This window comes from Dermacentor variabilis, chromosome 11, assembly GCF_050947875.1.
Source record: "Dermacentor variabilis isolate Ectoservices chromosome 11, ASM5094787v1, whole genome shotgun sequence".
Taxonomy (NCBI): domain Eukaryota; kingdom Metazoa; phylum Arthropoda; class Arachnida; order Ixodida; family Ixodidae; genus Dermacentor; species Dermacentor variabilis.
Window position 1 is genome coordinate 40,694,120 of NC_134578.1, and position 20,189 is coordinate 40,714,308.

Sequence of the window (20,189 nt, forward strand, 5' to 3'; positions counted from 1 at the left end):
TTTTGCGCTTTTGACATATCATTGCATAGCTTCCTTGTACTTCTGTATTCATGAGGAGTCTTTTTGTTGTTGTCATTGTTGTTGCCTAGTAAATGTTATTCATACCAGATGTAGTGTCTAAGGGTTTCGATTATAAATTCATCTCAGGTGCAGCCTCGTATGCTTAGCGACGTCACTGAGCTTTTCGTTTCATAGGAAACCTGCTCGCTGAGATTTAACGCAAGACTACTACGCTACAGCACGCCATCTGCCATCATCTGGAAACCATCGCCATCTTGGTAGATGGTGTCCGTGGTGGAGCTGGGAGATATAAATGTATTTGTCTCGTCTTATAGCTATTAATACAACGAATGGGAAGTTGGACAAAATGGATAGTAAAGCTGGCATTCAGTTGAATTCAACGAACAGGTTTAGCGGGAACCACGACGCATTCTGGCTCACTTAGCGGGTGAGCCATATATATTAGCCATACATATTATATTCCCTGAGAAAGAGCTTTTGGTCCATCTTGCAGATGTCTATATTGTAAAGGCGATGTTACAAACATAACCTAAGCATCTTTCCTCGAATAGGCCTCGAGGAAAGATAGTCGGGGCTGACAGGGATATAGAAATATTGCACCGAATATAAGAAAAGATCACGAAGAAAAGGTTTGTGCTAAACTTGCGTTTTGTTATTTGCGCCTGTTTTTTATACATGATGTATCATATATCCACCTTAAAATAAATGCAAGGTTACGTGAGAAGAACACAATAAATACATTACAAAGGTGTTCGAAATATTAAAAAAATCACACTGCAATTGAAATTGGCCATGATCATATGATAGAACCATACTATAAGCGTTTTCTAGTGACAGTTTCTTTTACTGAGCAATAAAAGGAAGATAGTAGGTAGTCTGCCGAAAGGAGAGTAGTCACTAAATTGATGCACATGGGTAGTCAAGCTGACGAACATGGTATTTGTGGAAAGTAGAAAATTGCAGATAAATCTATGAAACATTACGTTTTCAACCTGAATAGTACATTAGCTGCAAAGAAAATGTACCGTATGTATACAAGAGCAGATTGGGTGAGAAATGGGGATGGGCAGGGCATGTAATGAGGAGGGAAGATAACCGATGGTCATTAAGGGTTGCGGACTGGATCCCAAGGGAGGGGAAGCGTAGCAGGGGGTGGCAGAAAGTTAGGTGGGCGGATGAGATTAAGAAGTTTGCAGGGACGGCATGGCCACAATTAGTACATGACCGGGGTTGTTGGAGAAGTATGGGAGAGGCCTTTGCCCTGCAGTGGGCGTAACCAGGCTGATGATGATGATGATGATGTATACAAGTGGTGGGTGATTCTGATGATTTAGCAACTACGAAGCTTTGGCATCTGAATTCCCAGGTTGAAAGATACACAAAAAAGGGGCCAATGTATAAAAACAGCACACTGGAGAGAGTGGACTACACAATCATTGCAATGAGCGAGTAAGCTTTATTTTAAATCCAAATTGTCATCTATATACAGAATAAACACTCCTGCGCGTCACAGTGCAACATGTGACCAACATTCCATGCTAAATTTTAACCCTGTCTGTTGCTGTGAACTTGAGGAACATGATACCAAAAAGGAACAGTGACCACTTAGTGCCTCTTGCACTTCTCCTCTCCGTATAGGTCGTAAGTTCCTTGTTGCGCACAGAGCATATCAAATAAAAAGTAACAACATAGAGGAACAGTGTCATTTTTGAGGTGTTCTTCGCTGGCCCAGAGTTCACATCCTGAAAAGAAAGTTTCGAGGGACATCTGTAAGCTACAACACGTATGACGGCCGCGTCCAGCATCACACGTACCATAGGGCATTCAGCACCGAACACATAAATGTCATTCGCATGCTTGCACGGTACAAACTAGAGCACTGCACGGGCTCGGGCCGACCCGAAAGTGCGGGTCAGGCGTGGCCCGCGGTTCGGGCCGTCCGAAACATTTTTCGGCGAGCCCGAGCGATGCCAGGGCTTGACACCGCAGGTCCGAGTTGGGCTCGGGCTTGAAGTCACGCGGCCCGGGCCGGACTCGGGCCGGTCCATTAAAGCGCCTAAGCCGTGCCTTCACTTACACACGAGCATTGTGTTTTGTATGTTCCAAGGCATTCTGTGCCAAGATTAAGAAGCACGTGGAAAGAGCTTGCTCTTAGTATACCTTAGCAAAGAAAATAGAAAAATATACGATGTTCTCGTTTTTTTTAGCACAAAAACGAACATTCTTTCCGTGTAAAGAAAAGTAAATTACAGAAAAAATGCTCTTCAAACCATTTCCCTGTTACCGCTTTTGCAATTGCACTGCAGCAACTCTTGATACTATTGTAGTGCTTTAGCAGTAAAAACATTTATTTCTACTCGTGAGTTTATTTTATGTTTCATGCTCGTTAATTTGCCTGTTTCTACAAATATAAACATTAATTTTCATGCTAATTGGCCTTATAGGTTAAAAGCGTACGATCGACGTAATACCTGTGCACCAGCGGAAAAAGAACCAACACAGACAATGAGCAAGGGGACTGATGTTCCCATGGAAGAAACAAAAATTTCCGTCTTTTATTGCTGATACACTACCGCTCATTAGATCGCAAGAATGTGAGGCTGACGTATATGGTACAATCTGTACGTAAAAGTTGTATTGTTCATTATTACAGGCTTGGCCTGGTCATGCACACGAGGACCCTGGGTAAAATTAGTTGGATTGTGGTGTTTTACGTGCCAAAACTACAATGTAATTATGTGGCACAGCGTAGCAGGGGACCCCTGACTAATTCTGACCACCAGGGGGCCTTTCTCAAGCCACCAATACGCTGGAGACGGCCTAAGCTTAGTAATGAACGCCTCGACCCGGACAGGCTTTATAACACAGGTGCGGGCGGGCCCGGGCTGGGATCGTTCATGCATGCCCTGTCCCGGGCCCGGCCCGGGAAATCAGGCCCATGCAGTGCAGTAGTACAGACAGCCTTATGATTATCAGTTTTCTAAATGCTCGTTTGGTGCTAGATGGTAACTCATTAACAGTTTAAGTAAATGTGGATCCCAAGAGCACATTACGCTTATCTTCCCTCCTCATTACATGTCCTGCCCATGCCACCCCATTTCTTTTTCTTGATTTCAACTAAGATGTCATGAACTCGCGTTTGTTCCCTCACCCCCATCTGCTCTTTTCTTATCCCTTAACGTTACACCTATCATTCTTCTTTCCATAGCTCGTTGCGTCGTCCTCAATTTGAGCAGAACCTGTTTTGTAAGCCTCCAGGTTTCTACCCCGTAGGTGATTACTGGTAAGACACAGCTATTATACACTTTTCTCTTGTGGGATAATGGCAACCTGCTGTTCATGTTCTGATAATGCCTGCCAAACGCACCCCAGCCCAATCTTATTCTTCAGATTATTTCCGTCTCATGATCCGGATCCGCCGTCACTATGTGCCCTAAATAGACGTATTCCCTTACCACTTCCAGTGCCTCGCTGCCTATTGTAAATTGCTGTTCTCTTCCGAGACTGTTAAACATTATTTTTGTTTTCTGCAGATTAATTTTTAGGCCCACCCTTCTGCTTTGCCTCTCCAGGTCAGTGAGCATGCATTGCAATTGGTCCCTTGAGTTACTAAACAAGGCACTATCGTCAGCGAATCGCAAGTTACTAAGGTATTCTCCATTAACTTTTATCCCCAATTCTTCCCAATCCAGGTCTCTGAATACCTCTTGTAAATACGCTGTGAATAGCATTGGAGAGATCGTATCTCCCAGCCTGACGCCTTCCTTTATTGGGATTTTGTTGCTTCCTTTATGGAGGACTACAGTGGCTGTAGAGCCGCTATAGATATCTTTCAGTATTTTTACATATGGCTCGTCTACATCCTGGTTCCGTATTGCCTCCATGACTGCTGAGGTTTCGACAGAATCAAACACTTTCTCGTAATCAATGAAAGCTATATCTAAGGGTTGGTTATATTCCGCACATTTCTCTACCACCAGATTGATAGTGTGAATACGGTCTATTGTTGGGTAGCCTTTACGAAATCCTGCCTGGTCTTTTGCTTGACAGAAGTCTAAGGTGTTCGTGATTCTCTTTGCGATCACCTTAGTAAATAGTTTGTAGGCAACTGACAGTAAGCTGATCGGTCTATAATTTTTCAAGTCTTTGGCGTCCCCTTTCTTATGGATTAGGATTATGTTAACGTTCTTCCAAGATTCCGGTATGCTCGAGGTCATGAGGAATTGCGTATACAGGGTGGCCACTTTCTCTAGAACAATCTGTCCACCATCCTTCAACAAATCTGCTGTTACCTGATCCTCCCCAGCTGCCTCCCCCCTTTGCATATCTCTCAAGGCTTTCTTTACTTCTTCAGGCGTTACCTGTGGGATTTGGAATTCCTCTTAACTATTTTCTCTTCCATTATCGTCTTGGGTGCCACTGGTACTGTATAAATCTTTATGGAACTCCTCAGCCACTTGAACTATCTCATCCATATTAGTAATGATATTGCCGGCTTTGTCTCTTAACGCATACATCTGATTCTTGCCAAGTCCTAGTTTCTTATGTATGGCTTTTAGGCTTCCTCCGTTCCTGAGAGCATGTTCAATACTATCCATATTATACTTCCTTATGTCGGCTGTCCTACGCTTGTTGATTAATTCTGTGGAAACCATGTGCCATAAACTAAGATCTCATTTGGTTTTTTGGTTTTTCTGGTTGGCTCATACGAATAGAAGTGGACCTTGTACCTAGTCCTTATGTCTAGCTGAGTCTGCCTGCTTACGCTAGCCTCTCTACTAAAAAAAGAGCCGGCAACTAGATATCAGGATTGTAACAACAAAGCGTTCTTAGGAGCCACAATGCACAAACCGGGAAATGTTATAAATGATTACCTAAATAAACAAATCTAACTAAGTGCATTCATATACAATTACTTAATTGCATAAGCTCACATGTCAAATTGTGCGTCGCCTTCGAAAATATGGTTTTCAATAGTTTTCCGTTCCCTCGCTTTTCCTAACGATTTCATTTCCGCTTTTCAAAGGTGTGCCGCTAAACGAGAAAACTAAGACGAGGTGAACGCGGGGCCGTGCGCCTCAAGCGTAGTACAGCATGCGCTGTCAAAACAGGTTTCACAGAAATAAAACAAAATACTGAAATGGCTGACTTGATGGGTGCGTAAAAGTTGCAAGCTGCTGGTGTAACGGTGGCAATCAATGAAAATGTATTTTTTTGGTCGTTGCTTCATCCTACTTTCTATCATCGCCCTACACCGGCGCACACTACAGTAGAATATTGCGTTGCGCGTTTGCTTACTTAATGCAACATACAACGAGTGTATTGCCGACTTGTCACTTTACATAATCACCGAGTGAGCTACAAAATAGAGTTGGTTGTCGGAAATCCTTTCTGAGACCCGCGCTGTCGCGCTAGCTACGCACGTGGATGTGCCTTTACTTTACGTCCTCGCTTACTTTTGCGGCATAACTTCGAGACGCGGGAAAAATAACTGGAAAGAATTTTAATGAGCTGGCAACAGGTAATTCTGTTCTTTTATGAATGCGTTGCCTAATTTGACATTCGCCCTTGCGCAAATGTACAAGTATTCATCAATTTAGGTAGAAAAACAATTTCACTGATTTCTTTATCAATTCCAAAACGAAAAAGAAAATCTCACGCTTGCGTAAGCAGTTAGCGTAAAAGAACCTCGGTGCAATCTTTGTATATCGAAGCCCCTATATTAATTAGCTTGGCCCCCGCTAGCTGGCAGAGTTAGCCCACATTAGCTAAATAGAGATTTATACATTACCAGTGGCACCCACGACGATAATGGAAGATAGAATAGACTAGAGGAATTTCAAATCCCACAAGTAATGCCGGAAGAAGTGAAGAAAGACTTGGGAGCTATGCAAAATGGAAAAGAAGCTGGGGAGGATCAGGTAACAGCAGATTTGTTGAACGATGGTGTGCAGATTGTTCTTGAAAAACTGGCCACCCTGATTACGCAATGCCTCGTGACCTCGAGCGTACCGGAATCTTGGAAGAACGCTAACATATTCTTAACCCATAAGAAAGGGGAAGCCAAAGACTTGAAAATTTATAGACCGATTCGCTTACCTTCCGTTGCCTACAAAGTATTTACTAAGGTAATCGCAAAGAGAATCACGAACACCTTAGACTTCTGTCAACCAAAGGACCACGCAGGATTCCGTAAAGGCTACTCAACAATAGACCATATTCACACTATCAATAAGGTGATAGAGAAATGTGCGGAATATAACCAACCCTCATATATAGCTTTCATTGATTACGAGAAAACGTTTGATTCAGTCGAAACCTCAGCAGTCATGGAGGCACTACGGAATCAGGGTGTAGACGAGCAGTGTGTAAAAAACTGAAAGATCTGTAGCGGCTCCACAGCCACCGTAATCCTCCATAAAGAATGCAACAAAATCCCAATAAAGAAAGGCGTCAGGCAGGGAGATACGATCTCTCCAATGCTATTCACAGCGTCTTTACAGGAGGTATTCAGAGACCTGGATAGGGAAGAATTGGGGATAAGAGTTAATGAAGAATACCTTAGTACCTTGCGATTCGCTGATGATATGGCCTTGCTTAGTAACTCAAGGGACCAATTGCAATGCATGCTGACTGACCTGGAGAGGCAAAGCAGAAGGGTGGGTCTAAAATTAATCTGTAGGAAAGTAATGTTTAACAGTCTCAGAAGAGAACAGTAGTTTTTGATAGGTAGTTGGGCATTGGATGTGGTAAGGGAATACATCTACTTAGGGGAGGTAGTGACCGCGGATCCGGATCGTGAGACTGAAATTATCAGAAGAATAAGAATGGGGTAGGGTGCGTTTGGTAGGCATTCTCAGATCATGAACAGCAGGTTGTCATTATCCCTCATGAAAAAAGTGTACAACAGCTGTGTCTTACCAGTACTCATGTGCGGGGCAAAACCTGAATGCTTACGAAAAAGGTTCTACTTAAATTGAGGACGACGCATCAAGCTATCGAAAAAATAGTGAAGAGTGTAACCTTAAGGGATAAAAAGAGAGCAGATTGGGTGAGGGAACAAACGCGAGGTTATGACATCTTAGTTGAAATCAAGAAAAAGAAATGGGGGGCATGGGCAGGACATGTAATGAGAAGGGAAGATAACCGATGGTCATTAATGCTTACGGACTGGATTCCAAGGTACGGGAAGCTTAGCAGGGGGCGGTAGAAAGTTAGGTGGGCGGATGAGATTAAGAAGTTTGCAGGGACCACATGGCCACAATCAGTGCATGACCGGGGTAACTGAAGAAATATGGGAGAGGGGTTTGCCCTGCAGTGGGCGTAACCAGGCTGATGATGATGATGACTTTGACGTTAGCTGGGATACCTTGCACGTGCATTCACTCTGAAAAAAAAGTAGCTAGACGTAGTGTCTGTTATGTCCTTGTTTATTACTGTTGTTGGTAATCTACTCCAGCTCATATCTTTTATGGTACAGCCTTCATTCTGTCATCGTTGACTCATCATAGCCGTGGCCGTCGCTCTAGTCACTGGAAGTGTTGTGGATGTGATTTGTGCCAATATTTGTGGAAAACGTCTACTGCAGTCATGTTTACACGTAAAACCCAGTTTTTGGCGAAATCTTCCCATTGTCCTTATTCTTTCGCTAAGTTGCGACGCATTCTTCTTTGATTGTGTATTTTACCAGCTTTGCAATGGTTAACATGCTGGTAAAAGCATTCTAAGCACCAAGTACACGATAAACGCAACCTCTTTATGGTTGGCTTAATTTAATCTGCTATTTAGGTATAGAGGAATGCTTTTGTTACCAACCTTTGGGGTCACTGTAGTCATTGTTTTCATTTCCGTATTCGACACTCATAAGTGTGCATGCTTTACTAGTAAATATGATTGTATTATTTACAAGCGTGCAATCTGCAAAGAGTTATTGAGGAAAATATAGTTATCAGTACAAACAACAGTTCTAATAGAGGTGAAGTGAAAGTGCGGCAAGAAGATCCAGGAAAGAGCCTTGTCAACATGCGAATAGTTATTTACTGAGTAGCATTATCAGTTTCAGCTAAAGCATCGAATTACTTAAGAGACAGGTAGGTAACGATAGCCTTGAATATTTGTACTGTTACATACAACCAAGGCGAATAAAATACCTGAGAGACGAATAATGGCACACATGTAGATTTCTTGCAGGTATATAGCACCGCCGAAGATCATTACATTCAGCATTACCTCTTACTCTGAACTCGGTTACAGTGAGAAGACACGTCCTGCACATTAGCCTTGACTTGGCCACGACCTAGTACAATATCAAAGGATTATTAAGCCGTATGAGAATCTGACAGAAGGTAAACTTACTTGGTAGCTGGTATTGAAGGGCGTTAGGCCTATTGTACCCAAACGTGGTAGTTAATGTAGTTGACATATTTAGCGTATAGAATCTGAAATGTAGGCTTTAATGAGTAAAAGATCATGACTAATGATATTTTCGCAGCTCAGTTTGCTGTTATGTGTTTCAAGTTGAGTGTCTAACTAGGCAATAATTCAGCTGGAATTAACACGATCTTCTGGGCGCGTTTGCTTCAGATATTGACATTAAATTTCGCAAAACTCGCAAATTTCGCAAATAACTCTGAAGCAAATTAAAGGTGCAAGCTATTATTACACAGACACATAAACACACACACACACGCGCACGCACGAAGGAAAGCAAAAAGAACAGCCATCGCAAAGCTGTGTATTGTGTACATGCCTTTACAAAGATGTATAAAATGCTGTTTAAATGAATAGTGAGAGAGCCTAATCAGTCATGTTCCCTGCGTACTTATTTCCAGAATGAACCGTTTTCAGTAATGGTTGTCTCAACAACAAGATAAGAACTAAAGATTATATGACAGCTGTTTTTTATGTACGCATGGACAGAAGAATGGCTGCCAAGTTCACTTTATCATGGGTTTCCTGAAGTAGATTGAGCAGGAAGTTGGCACCTTGCTAGTTCTTGTTTTAGGTGTATGACATCTTGTGCAATAACTACGATGATGATGAATAAACGTTTATTTAGCATAAAAGCGTTTTCGTTCTAAGGTTGGAGGCCTCCCTTAGCCCAGGATCCTATGGCCCCGATCCTTCCTCTTCGTCTGGGACATGATCTTGCACTTAAAATGAATTTACCTCTTCTTTCACATCGAATACATTTAGATATATTTTTCAGTAGTTCATACAGTCTCTGAATAATGACGATACGAAGAACACAGGCGACCTTTAGGTTTACAAGCCACAACATTATCCACTGATCCCCATTTTCTTGGCAAGTCATGGACGAATATTTTGTCATATGTAGAGACGATACATCTTTATTCACCTTAAGGACTAGTAATAACTTATATATACAGGATATGAGAAATTGTGCAAGAAGCACTTGGACGGACACACATTACTGTTGTTTTGCATACGGCTCTAATAAAAATATGACTAATTTCTGTCTAATGAAAAGATATCAATAAACAGTGGTAAAGAAAAATAAGTTTTGAAGTTTTACGTTGTACAACTTCCATCTGAATAGAAGGAAAGTCATAGAGAGGGAAGGGCCTGCGGAATAATTCTGACCACCTGGGCTTTTTTATTGTGGACCCATTGGCCGGTACACGAGCATTTTGTCCCTTCCACCCGCATGAAAATGCGGCCCCATGGTTGAGACTGGATCCGCGATCTTGAGCAAAGCGGCAGAACACCACAGCGAAAGTGCTACCGTGGCGGTTAAGACCAGTGTTGCTAAGCAGGGCGGTGCTAATGTTTTGTACCACGTAGCGTCGAGAGGAGAAAGCAGAGTTCGTGATGTTTTCGGCATTATGGATAGTGTAGAACGATGTGATATTGATTGTTAAAGATTTACGCATTTACAGCGGATACTTGTGGGAAAATAGCACAAGTTATATTCTTGGGGGCTTAAATTTCTGTATTCTCGAAAGTCTCCAAATGTTTCCCTTCATACAAATATTTCACTAGATACACATTTACTATAATCGTGGTACTTCATCCGAATTGGTGTGGAACCGCACTCTTCTGAAACACACAAAAGAATTAACCTGGTAAATATTGGGTCGTCAAGGAGGTTTGTAAATTAATTTCCACAAAAATTGGGCGTAGTTGTCATCTATATAAGGCTTTTTTTTGTAAGTGCAACAACTTCTCTGAAATGAAGTGTTGATACTTGGCTGGGTAGCATTTGTTTCCAGCTTTTTCTGCATCTTGTCTCTGCCCTAAATGAACGTGTTCATTGTAAGACTGTAAGGGATCAATAAACCTATGCTGTTAAGCATGCACCACCGTGTCGTGCTCAGTAGGAATGAGGCAAAGTTTACAAGAAGAAAATACATACACACGGGACAAGAGCTCATGCCTTGGTATGACAGCTCTGCATCTCGAAATAAGGCAGCAAAGCAAAAGTGCTTCTTTTCTGCATCGTCTTGAGGGCTCACTGCGACACATTACTAAATTTATGATAAAAAGCGATGTACAACGCGAATAACAAGGACCTTGTCCTTGGCGCTGTACGTAGTTTTTTATCATGAATTACCATGCAGCCCAAGCAACCACCCTAGTTTACTTACTTTGGCGGCGCTGACGAGTTTTTGAATGAGAAATAAGTCGTACTGTTGTCTTCGTTGACGTGTCGCATGCTGACGCAAGAAAAATTTGTGCCCCACAATATGTCTACATTAGTGTACGTCGTTCTGACAAGGTAAAATACTGCGGTTTCTTTTAAGACCTGTAATACACAAAAATTACCATTTGAACTGACCGTCTGAACGGAATACAAGACAAAAAAAACCTAAATTTTTCCGAAAGCTACACAGGTTACCTTTCGCTTCTCTGACATTGAACATATTGAGAATTTTTACGGTTACGTTAAATTTATTTATCGATTCTACATTGGCATTTCAGAGGTATGTCCTAACCATATTTTTAGTGTAGCTTTCAGTGACCCCGACACAATAGTTGGCATTTCACAGTTACCAGAAGTGCCGCGCTCACAAAGATGCATTTTAATTATTTCACATAGCTTTAACGAAATGCCGCCAGCACACTAAGTGTCGTGTGCTTGCACTGCAAAATTTCTGCACATGGCCAGAAATTCACCGATACAGGCAGGCCACTTAGGTAACATAAGAAATGAAGAACCAATACCATACCGGGGTATAATAGAACGCTGTTGTCGCTGTGATCATTCGATCATATTGCGGAATTAACAAAACTCGAGCGTAGTACGCTGGTCTTTATAGCTAAGTGTAGTGTTTTGGTCGACGTGGTCTCTTCAGTTTCTGCTCGAAAATTAAGCTCTCCGTCATCCCCGCACATTCTATTCTTTTACATATTTTCACGTCTTTACTTGCAAATGGAGATAATCTACTGTAAAGCTCAGCGCTCACCTCCTCTGCGTGCTGATATTTTCCAAGCCTCGTCTCGTTTGCCCACACTGGGCGCTGTATAGCGTCGCTTTTCTGAACCATCGATACTTCGCTTTGATTATTGACCCCACTTGAAGATTCCACGCCTGTCAATTCGTTGCCTGAGGCACCTCCCAGTGCAAACAATGTCAATATTAAATACATCCCCAAGGTAAGTTTTGCTCGCAGTCAAGGCGCAGGGGCACCTTTCGCTTCGTGAATTCGATATTTATCTCTACATGTTCTCGCTTGCCATTACTCTCAACAGCAGTGAACTTTTCACGTTTCTACGCAAATGTGCTTTGACATTCATAAGGTATGTAGCTGCTAGAGTGTCACCCCCTTGTTACCAGTCCTGCCCTGTACATATATGTCAGCCTACCTTTAACGTCAATGACAAATTTCTGACGTACCTCGAAAGATTATGCCCAAATAGGCTATGCAGCGCTACATAGTAGTGCATGGCTATGTTCACACCGTAGCTAAAGTACCTGCATTGTTCTTCTTTTGTTTGATGTGCTTCTACGCGCAGCTTCATTATTAGCGCTAGAGAACAGAATTGAAGCTGGACAAAATATTCGGAAATGTTTCATATATGGGAATTGTATCCTTGATGGTCGATATCAACGGCATGCTTTCATGGCGATGCCAACTGGTTTCACGGATACTATTAGTGTGTAGCTTTCTTTACCTGCCTTATATGGTGTTACGTGGCTGTTCTGACTAATATATATATATATATATATATATATATATATATATATATATATATATATATTGCAACGGGGGTGTTCGCCTAGCAGTATCGTAACGGGAACCAAGCACTCCTAGCCGTCTTCTTCTCTTGCACCAGCATACCAGCACCATGCCCACTGCCCAGTGCCTTCAGTGCAATCACTCCCCACCGAAAGAGTAGCCATCCTGGCGACCTAAGGAGAGGAGAACACAGGGGGGTCATGGCACTGCTTGAGCCGGGAGACGTGGACAAATTCCTGCCCCCGACGACGCTGGTCGGAATGCGTTTCGATTGGCTGTATGAGGTAGTTGACCGCGGATGTTTGTTTCAGTACCCGATAAGGACCGTGGTACTTGGAGAGCAGCTTGGAGGAAAGGCCTGGAGGAGTAGAGGGCACCCACAACCAGACCAGGGAGCCAGGCGCAAAGCACGTAGCCCTAGTGTGAATGGTGGCGAAGCTTTTGGCGACACTGGTCCTGGGATGTGAACGAACGAGCGAGCTGGCGACATTATTCGGCGTAAGCAGCCGCTCTAGAAACAGTCGTCCACTCCGAAGCATCTGGCCGGTAAGGCAGAATCATGTCAATAGTGGATGAAGTTTCGTGTCCGTAAAGGAGAAACGAAGGGGAGAACCCAGTGGTGCTTTGCGTGGCGGTATTCTAAGAGTAGGTGACGAAAGGTAGAATTCGATCCCAATTCGAGTGGTCAGATGAAGCATACATGGCCAACATGTCACCAAGGGTGCGGTTAAAACGTTCTGTCATCCCATTAGTTTGAGGATGACATGCTGTGGTAGTGCGGTGAATGACGCGACACTCCTTTAGCAATGCTGAAAGGACGTCAGAGAGGAAAGCACGACCGCGGTCGCTCAGTAATTCTCGAGGTGCTCCATGGCGTAAAATCAGGTTTTGTAGGATAAAACTGGCGGCGTCTTTTGCTGTGGCAGATGCTAGGGCTGAAGTTTCAGCGTACCGCGTGAGTGGGTCAATAGCAACAATAACCCAGCAGTTGCCTCTTGGAGTGTTGGGAAGCGGACCGTATACGTCAATGCAGACGCGGTCGAACGCGCGCGCGGGGCATGGTAAAGGTTGCAAGGGACCGTTGAAATGTTGAGGTGGCTTCTTGCGTCGTTGGCATATGTGGCATGTCCGGACATACCTGGCGAACGAAACGGTACATACCGCGCCAGTAGTACCGAAGCTGGAGGTGAGAGTATGTCTTTAATACACCAGCATGGGCGCATTGTGGGTCATCGTGGAACGTGGCACAAATGTCGGAGCGGAGGTGTCGAGCTATAACAAGCAGCCACTTGCGGCCGCTCGAATTGTAGTTGCGGCGGTACAGCAGGTCATCCCGAATCATGAAGTACGCGGATTGGCGACGAAGCGCCCGAGAGATCGGTGCTGGCGACCGGCTAGACAGGAAGTCAATAAGCGAAGAGATCCATGGGTCTTTGCGCTGCTCTGAAGGCATGTAGGAAATGGTGAGGGCGAAGGCACCGCAGGTGGAAATAGACGGGTAGACAGGACCAGAGGGCAGGGGTGACCGGGATAGAGCGTCTGCGTCTGAACGCTTCCGGCCTGAGCGATAAACAACGCAGATGTCGTACTCTTGTAGGCGCAATGCCCAAAGGGCAAGCCGACCAGTTGGATTTTTCAGTGAAGGTAGCCAGCATAGGGCATGATGGTTGGTCACAATGTCAAATGGATGCCCATACACATAAGGACGAAATTTGCCGATAGCCAAAATAATGGCGAGACATTCTTCCTCAGTAACCGAGTAGTTCGCCTCGGCTTTCGTAAGGATGCGGCTGGCATACGCGACGACGTACTCTTCGAAGTCATCCTTGCGTTGTGCAAGAACAGCGCCGAGCCCAACACCACTAGCGTCCGTATGGATCTCAGTTGGAGCAGAGGGATCAAAGTGTCGCAGTACTGGAGGCGAGATGAGAACGCGTCGCAATTCTTCGAATGCGTCGTCGCACGCCGGGGACCAGGCTGAGAGGTCAGAACTGCTGGTGACAAGCTACATCAAGGGGGCCATGATAGAGGCAAAGTTACGGACGAAGCGTCGGAAATATGAGCAAAGGCCGATGAAGCTGCGAAGGTCTCTCATGGTGTTTGGTTTAGGGAACTCGGATACGGCGCTAAGTTTTGTGGGGCCCGTGAGGATACCGTCTTTTGAAACTACATGGCCGAGAATAGTAAGCGTACGAGCGCCGAAGTGGCATTTCTTCAAATTTAGTTGCAGTCCTGCAGTGGAGAGGCAGACAAGTGCTTGCTCGAGGCGGCTGAGGTGCGACGCAATGTCGGTGGAAAAAACCACGATGTCATCTAAATAACAGAGGCACTTCAGCCCTGGAAGAATGGTGCCCATCATTCGCTCGTTGCGGAGGCCGAACGGCATGACAGTAAATTCATATAGCCCATGAGGCGTTACGAAGGCTGTCTTTTGGCGATCGGCCTCTGCCATTGGCCTTGAAATGTTCGATGTAAACGCAGTTCTTGCCTCAGGAACTGCGACTGTTAGTTTTCCTCTCGGGCTGGTCTGGGTCGGCGAACCATAGGGGAAATGGATCGGCGACGTGGAGAAGGTGGCCGGCGTGCATCGAAACGGAGGCGACTGTAAGGTGAGTCCGGAGGAAGGTTAGATGGGTCCTGACGCGAAGTCAAACAGGCCTGTAGCTTGAGGCGCCCCCACTATCAGGGAAACGGGGACAGCGACGGCGGCAGAATCTCGCTACGTGGCCCGGAAAATGGCAGAAATAGCGTATTAGCCGGTTGTCAGGTGTACGCCATGGGTTGACGACAGGGGCTCCGGCGGGCGAGTAAGGGACGACGTGAAGGTGGCGGCGGCACATGAAAGGTGCCAGTGGCCCGGTAGGCATCAGGAGCCGGAGGAGCGTAAGGCCGGGCGACAACGTCAGCGTGCGTTAGCGGTCCAGTTGCAGGCTGCGGAGGAGGGGCAGATGGCAGCGCCGCGGCAACTTTCGTCTGAATGACGTGGCGAAGCGTAGGAGCCAAGGTTGTCGACGGCTCGGGTGTGCTGTTCGCCAGAGAGAGTTGGCGTGCGACTTCCTGATGAATGAACTGCTTTATATCCGGCATTAAAGCAGAGATGTCGGCAGCGTCGAGACCGAAATCCGACGGACATAGATCCGCGGTGTCCTGCTGAGTAGCGCGTGTTGATGCACGCTGCTTGCACAGCTCGTCGTACTGCTGACAAAGCGGTATGACCTCGGCAATCGTCCGGGGACTGTTCGCAACAAGCATCTGGAAGGCATGGTCACCGATGCCTTTTATGACGTGCTTGATCTTGTCAGCTTCGTCCATAGATGAGTTGACGCGCTTGCACAGCGAGAGCACGTCTTCAGTATAACTGGTGGGGGTCTCCTCCTGGCATTGAGCTCGATCACGCAAGCGCTGCTCAGCGCGAAGCCGGCGAACGGCGGGACGGCCGAAGAGCTCAGCCAAAGTTGTCGTAAAAGCCGACCAGGTGATAAAATCGGCTTCGTGATTGCGGAGCCATAGGTTTGCCCCGTCGGTCAAGTAAAATATGACATTTGTGAGCTTGGCCCGGTCGTCCCACTTGTTATAGGCGCTTACGTGGTCATATTCGGTGAGCCAGTCTTCACATCGTGGTCGTCTGTGCCGCTAAATATAGCCGGATCGCGCTGCTGGATGACGCCAGAACAGACGATGGCGGGGGGCACGGGAGCAGCAGCCTGGGACAATCCCGGTTCATCCATTGCAACAGCTGGTGGTAGCGTTCGACTGCGGAGTTCCAGGATGGCGAAGAGATACCCCGCACCTCCACCAAATGCAACGGAGGTGTTCGCCCAGCAGCACAGGTTATAGGTTGTAGCGCTCGGCTTGAACAGGTCGTCGCGATATCGTAGCGGGAAGCAAGCACTCCTCGTCGTCCTCTTCTCTTGCACCAGCACACCAGCACCATGCCCACTGCCTTCAGTACTATATATATATACACTCGAAGATAATGTGTGCCCACAATAGAAGTGCTGCGAACCGCCATATTTGCTCGCTGCATGCTGGCAAACACGGTAGTGTGAGTTAGCTCTCGTATATTATCGTAACAAAAAAATATAATTCCTTCGTAAATCCTAAGTCTCTGCAATCTAGATGCACAAGCTCGCAGTGACAGCATTCTTCAAAAATCGGAAATATATACTCGGGTAAGAGATGATGATAGGAAAACAACTTTATTAGGTAACTTTGAACTTGCCTCAGAACTGTTCGACGTGACTCATGCCTTAAAAGGAGTGGCTAAATGTTCCCAAAAAATTTAATTCGTTTAATACTTATCGGACTTCAAGAAACAACATGAGTAACTGAAGGCGACTGCGAACAGCATTATCAGAATACAGTAACGAATAAACAGTCTATACCAAAGTGTGAGTCACGAATCTAACCCCTTATAGGGGCAACTAATGCCCTCCAAGAAAACGTAATAGTCGAAGTAACACAATAGCAGCGAGCATAATTGCCGATCGTCGAAATCTGATGTACGGGTCAAGTGCGTCGGTTATTAAATACATGACTCATCATACATTTAAGCGTAATCGCTGGTGCTCGCGTACGTTCCAGAATGTGCACCACTGATCGGGTCGCGTACGCTGTCTGATTAGAGAATTTTTTTTTGCTATAGACTACGCGACAAGATAAAAAAAATATTCGGAAACATGAAGTCACTTCATGCACCGAGCGATAACATGGTAACAGTGAGTATCTGGTAAAAGAACGACCATCGCGAAAAGATAAGTAATGTACGTATGTCATTGACCTCTTAAAATTATGACATGATTATAAGTTATCACAAAAATTAAATTAAGTTACTTGATATTTTATTCGAATACCTTCTTACTTCCTGTTGCTATCTCCCACCATATGTCTCGGGTTCCAGTGCCTTAATTAGCCCCATCTTAATTAACTGTGTCCTAAATAATTCACATTAATTTACACCAAAGTAGTGGGCTCAATCTTTAATGGTGTTATCATCAATCTTGGTGCCAATGAATTCTGGTCCTATCTAAGGTCGATGATTCAACTGCCACCAAAAGTCGTGGGTTCGACCAAAATGGTGGCACCGTCAATTTGGCCCCACCAAAGGACAAAGGCTCGACTGCCACCAGAGCTCGTGGGTTCGGGCGCCAAAATAAGTCTACCTTAGTTAACTCTGCCTTAATGAACTTCGTTTCAAACAACCCCAATTATCGCGGGCTCGACTTCCGCCATGATTCTCGGTTCGAACATCAATGGTAGCACCATAAGTTAGGATGTTAATAGGTAATAGGACGTTCACCCTAATAGGTAATAGGTAATAAGATGTTCACCGGATGCCCAGGTCCGGATATTGTGCCACGAATGTCCCAGTCCTATAGTACATATACCTGTTTAGGATATCCTTCCACGGTTGTACCAAAATTATCCAATATTGTCCTTTTTCGGCTACACGTCCATATTTGTTCTCCAATTAAGAATATGCGTTTCAGTTTCTTCGTAAGAGAATTACATTTTTTCGCATTTTCTTCTTGCAGATGAATTCAGCTCTAATATCCGTCATACTTCAAGAATTTCTTGACACAATTTACTTTGAAAACTTCACTTACTTTAATAAGCCGCTTACGCTAGGAAGAAGGCATAGAATAATGAGCAGTATGCTGCACAACCGCGCCCTCGCGGGTAACGAGTGCAGAAATTTTATCTGTTCTTGATGCGTGTGCTTGGACCATAATGACAATGTTACAAACACTGTACAAAAGGCCTTGGCCTATATGTCCGTAAAATGAACGCAATATTTCCCTCATGATGTAACTCACGGACATGGAAGGGATGTCTGCAGGACACTGAAAAGGCGATAGGATGGTCATGCGAGGGACGTCCGCAGGACGCATTCGACACATCCCTAGACATCTATATCATGCAGTAGATGTGCATAGGATGTCCATCAGACGTCAGTGTAGGCACTGGGTGCTTCAACTGGAAAGGGAGGTTTTGGTTTCTGAATTAATGAGTTGCACCAAGAATTAAGTAGAATAGCACGTTCAGCAATGTTGGAGCGCCATTCCACCTATGGTATTGGCTCACATGAAATAAACAATCTTCGATGTCACGTTCACTGACAGTATTCAATACAGAAATATCACGCCTTCACGACGCTGCAGAAACTGTGATAGCGTGAGGCGCTGAATGACCGCTGAATTACTTCGACAGATCTGAATACAGCAGTGGGCTGCTTCCTGCATCTGATTTCTAAAGTGGTGGAAGCTTCAATTCGTGGATGGGGAAAACAAAACTTTCAAAGTTCTTGAAGATGTTGACCATTATGAAAGTGCACCGCCTAGTCACCTCTGGTGACGTGGAGCTAGTCAGAAAAAGCAAGATCGAAGTAATATTACGGTACATCTGTATGTATTTGAAGCATATGTTCATTGTGACCCAGGAAATAGCACTTGGCAAAGGTAAAAAAAAAGATGACTGAAACAGACTTGAAACATCGACTCCAACAATGACGTAGATTTCACCCGCCTCGGGATTTCGGGACGCAGGCGGCCCATGTACGTCAAGTACTACACGAAAACGGTCAGTGGTAAGAATAGTGAGATCTGCGATCCACCTTCTCACAAACAAAATGACGCGCAAGAAATTTGACATTTCAACTTCGAGCGTGTGCCACCATCAACGCTGTCTGATGTGCTGCCGTTCCAGAGACCTTTTTCAAAGGCATCGCTATCGTTACATTGGCTTGGGTTTCAGTCGCAGTGGTGTTCTATTTGTTGCATTCAACCAATAATAAACCCCGCACTGAATGCACAGTATCTCAGAAATTGTGAATATTGTACATGATTTCTGTTACTACCTCACACAAAAATTGCGCCGCAACCCAAAATTTATTCTTCCTGTTTTATTACCTTCTATATTTTCGCCAAGTTTCTTCGTACATATAGCTAACTGATGAACGTCGAACTACTTGCAACTGTAGGAAATATTCCCGTAGAAACTTGAAGTTGATAGCTGTCGTGCTCTGCCTACATCAGCCTGTGACCTATCATAAGAAGGGCTCTTACACTAATTCAACCGCCAATTGTCGATAAATAAACACTGGTATTGACTGCTTCAGGCGACAATATTGAGTATGCAGAACAAATATTTTTCGACTACACCTTTATGATACCCTTCAACTTTAGTCTGCCTTATGTTACTTGGAGGTGCTGGACTTGATTATTTTACACAGTCGCAAGCAGACAACTTAAACTGTAGAGAGCACACAGTCCAAGTTCCAGCATTTATTCAAAGGTGAACTCGGCTGCGCTTAAACGAATGTCGTGTACTTTTTGGAATGCAGAGCATGTAGCATCCTACGCGTAGGCCAGACAGACAGATCCTTCAGAACTCGGTTCAACTGTCATCGTCCGCACTTTCCCCTTTCCAAACGTATAACGTCAAAAAGTCACAGCATTGACATTATCGAAGTTAATTACTAGAAAGCAGTTTTCGCACTAGCAGAGAACACAAGCAACGCAAATCTTATTTCATATACAAATTTCGCAGAACAAAAATGTAATAAATGGAAACCCCGGTGCCCTCCCAGTATTACGATCCATAGGAGGCGAATTCACTTTTATCTAAATACTTCACCTTGTAACGCTTGCATCTATACCTGCGTCTTGCATACACGCCACGCTCTGAGGCTCTGCGCGTAGTCAGAAGTCTGCCAGGGCAGCATGCACCGACAAATGTCTCCGGTGGTCATTGTACGGGGAGTTATTCCTTAGCTAGTTCTTTTATATGTTCCTAATAATTTTTATTTCGTACACCGTTGTTTCTGTTTTCTTCGAATTTAACTTATTCTTTCCTCTTTTTTTCTTTCTCTATTTCCTTATTTTTAATGTATATGTCAATTGCAACAATATGTTTTGGCAGCCTGCTAGCTCGCTTGCCTTGTACAACGACTTCCCGCATCTTGGCGCG

General features: G+C 44.6%; 2 protein-coding genes across 4 annotated transcripts in view; one reads left to right on the top strand and one right to left on the bottom strand.

Moving 5' to 3' along the window:
- Positions 1-1,457: 1,457 nt before the first annotated feature.
- LOC142564537 (female-specific histamine-binding protein 1-like) lies at positions 1,458-19,963 on the bottom strand. 3 transcript variants are annotated; one of them, XR_012824598.1, is made up of 5 exons: positions 19,857-19,963; positions 10,629-10,786; positions 8,377-8,459; positions 7,837-7,938; positions 1,458-1,763 (listed from the first exon to the last, which is right to left on the bottom strand). XR_012824598.1 is itself a non-coding variant. In XM_075675560.1 (5 exons), the coding sequence occupies exons 1-5, from the start codon at positions 18,041-18,043 to the stop codon at positions 1,627-1,629; spliced, it is 486 nt and encodes a 161-aa protein (XP_075531675.1). In that variant the 5' UTR covers positions 18,044-18,058; the 3' UTR covers positions 1,458-1,626. The 3 variants fall into 3 exon arrangements, 1 of the variants encoding a protein (XP_075531675.1); XR_012824597.1 differs by lacking the exon at positions 19,857-19,963 and adding an exon at positions 11,448-11,585; XM_075675560.1 differs by lacking the exon at positions 19,857-19,963 and adding an exon at positions 18,038-18,058.
- LOC142564535 (uncharacterized) overlaps positions 11,661-20,189 on the top strand; it is a 40,933-nt gene continuing 32,404 nt past the window's right edge. Inside the window, exon 1 of the mRNA XM_075675556.1 lies at positions 11,661-11,781. Coding sequence (XP_075531671.1) covers positions 11,761-11,781 — 21 coding nt within the window. The 5' untranslated portion in view covers positions 11,661-11,760. The remainder of the gene's footprint in view (positions 11,782-20,189) is intronic.

Coding starts and splice junctions, on each gene's coding strand:
- LOC142564537 (XM_075675560.1), bottom strand. Junction 8,460..10,628: donor AACTCGTCAGCGCCGCCAAA/GTAAGTAAACTA, acceptor CCTACATTTCAG/ATTCTATACGCTAAATATGT. Junction 1,764..7,836: donor TGACTACAGTGACCCCAAAG/GTTGGTAACAAA, acceptor CTTTCTTTTCAG/GATGTGAACTCTGGGCCAGC.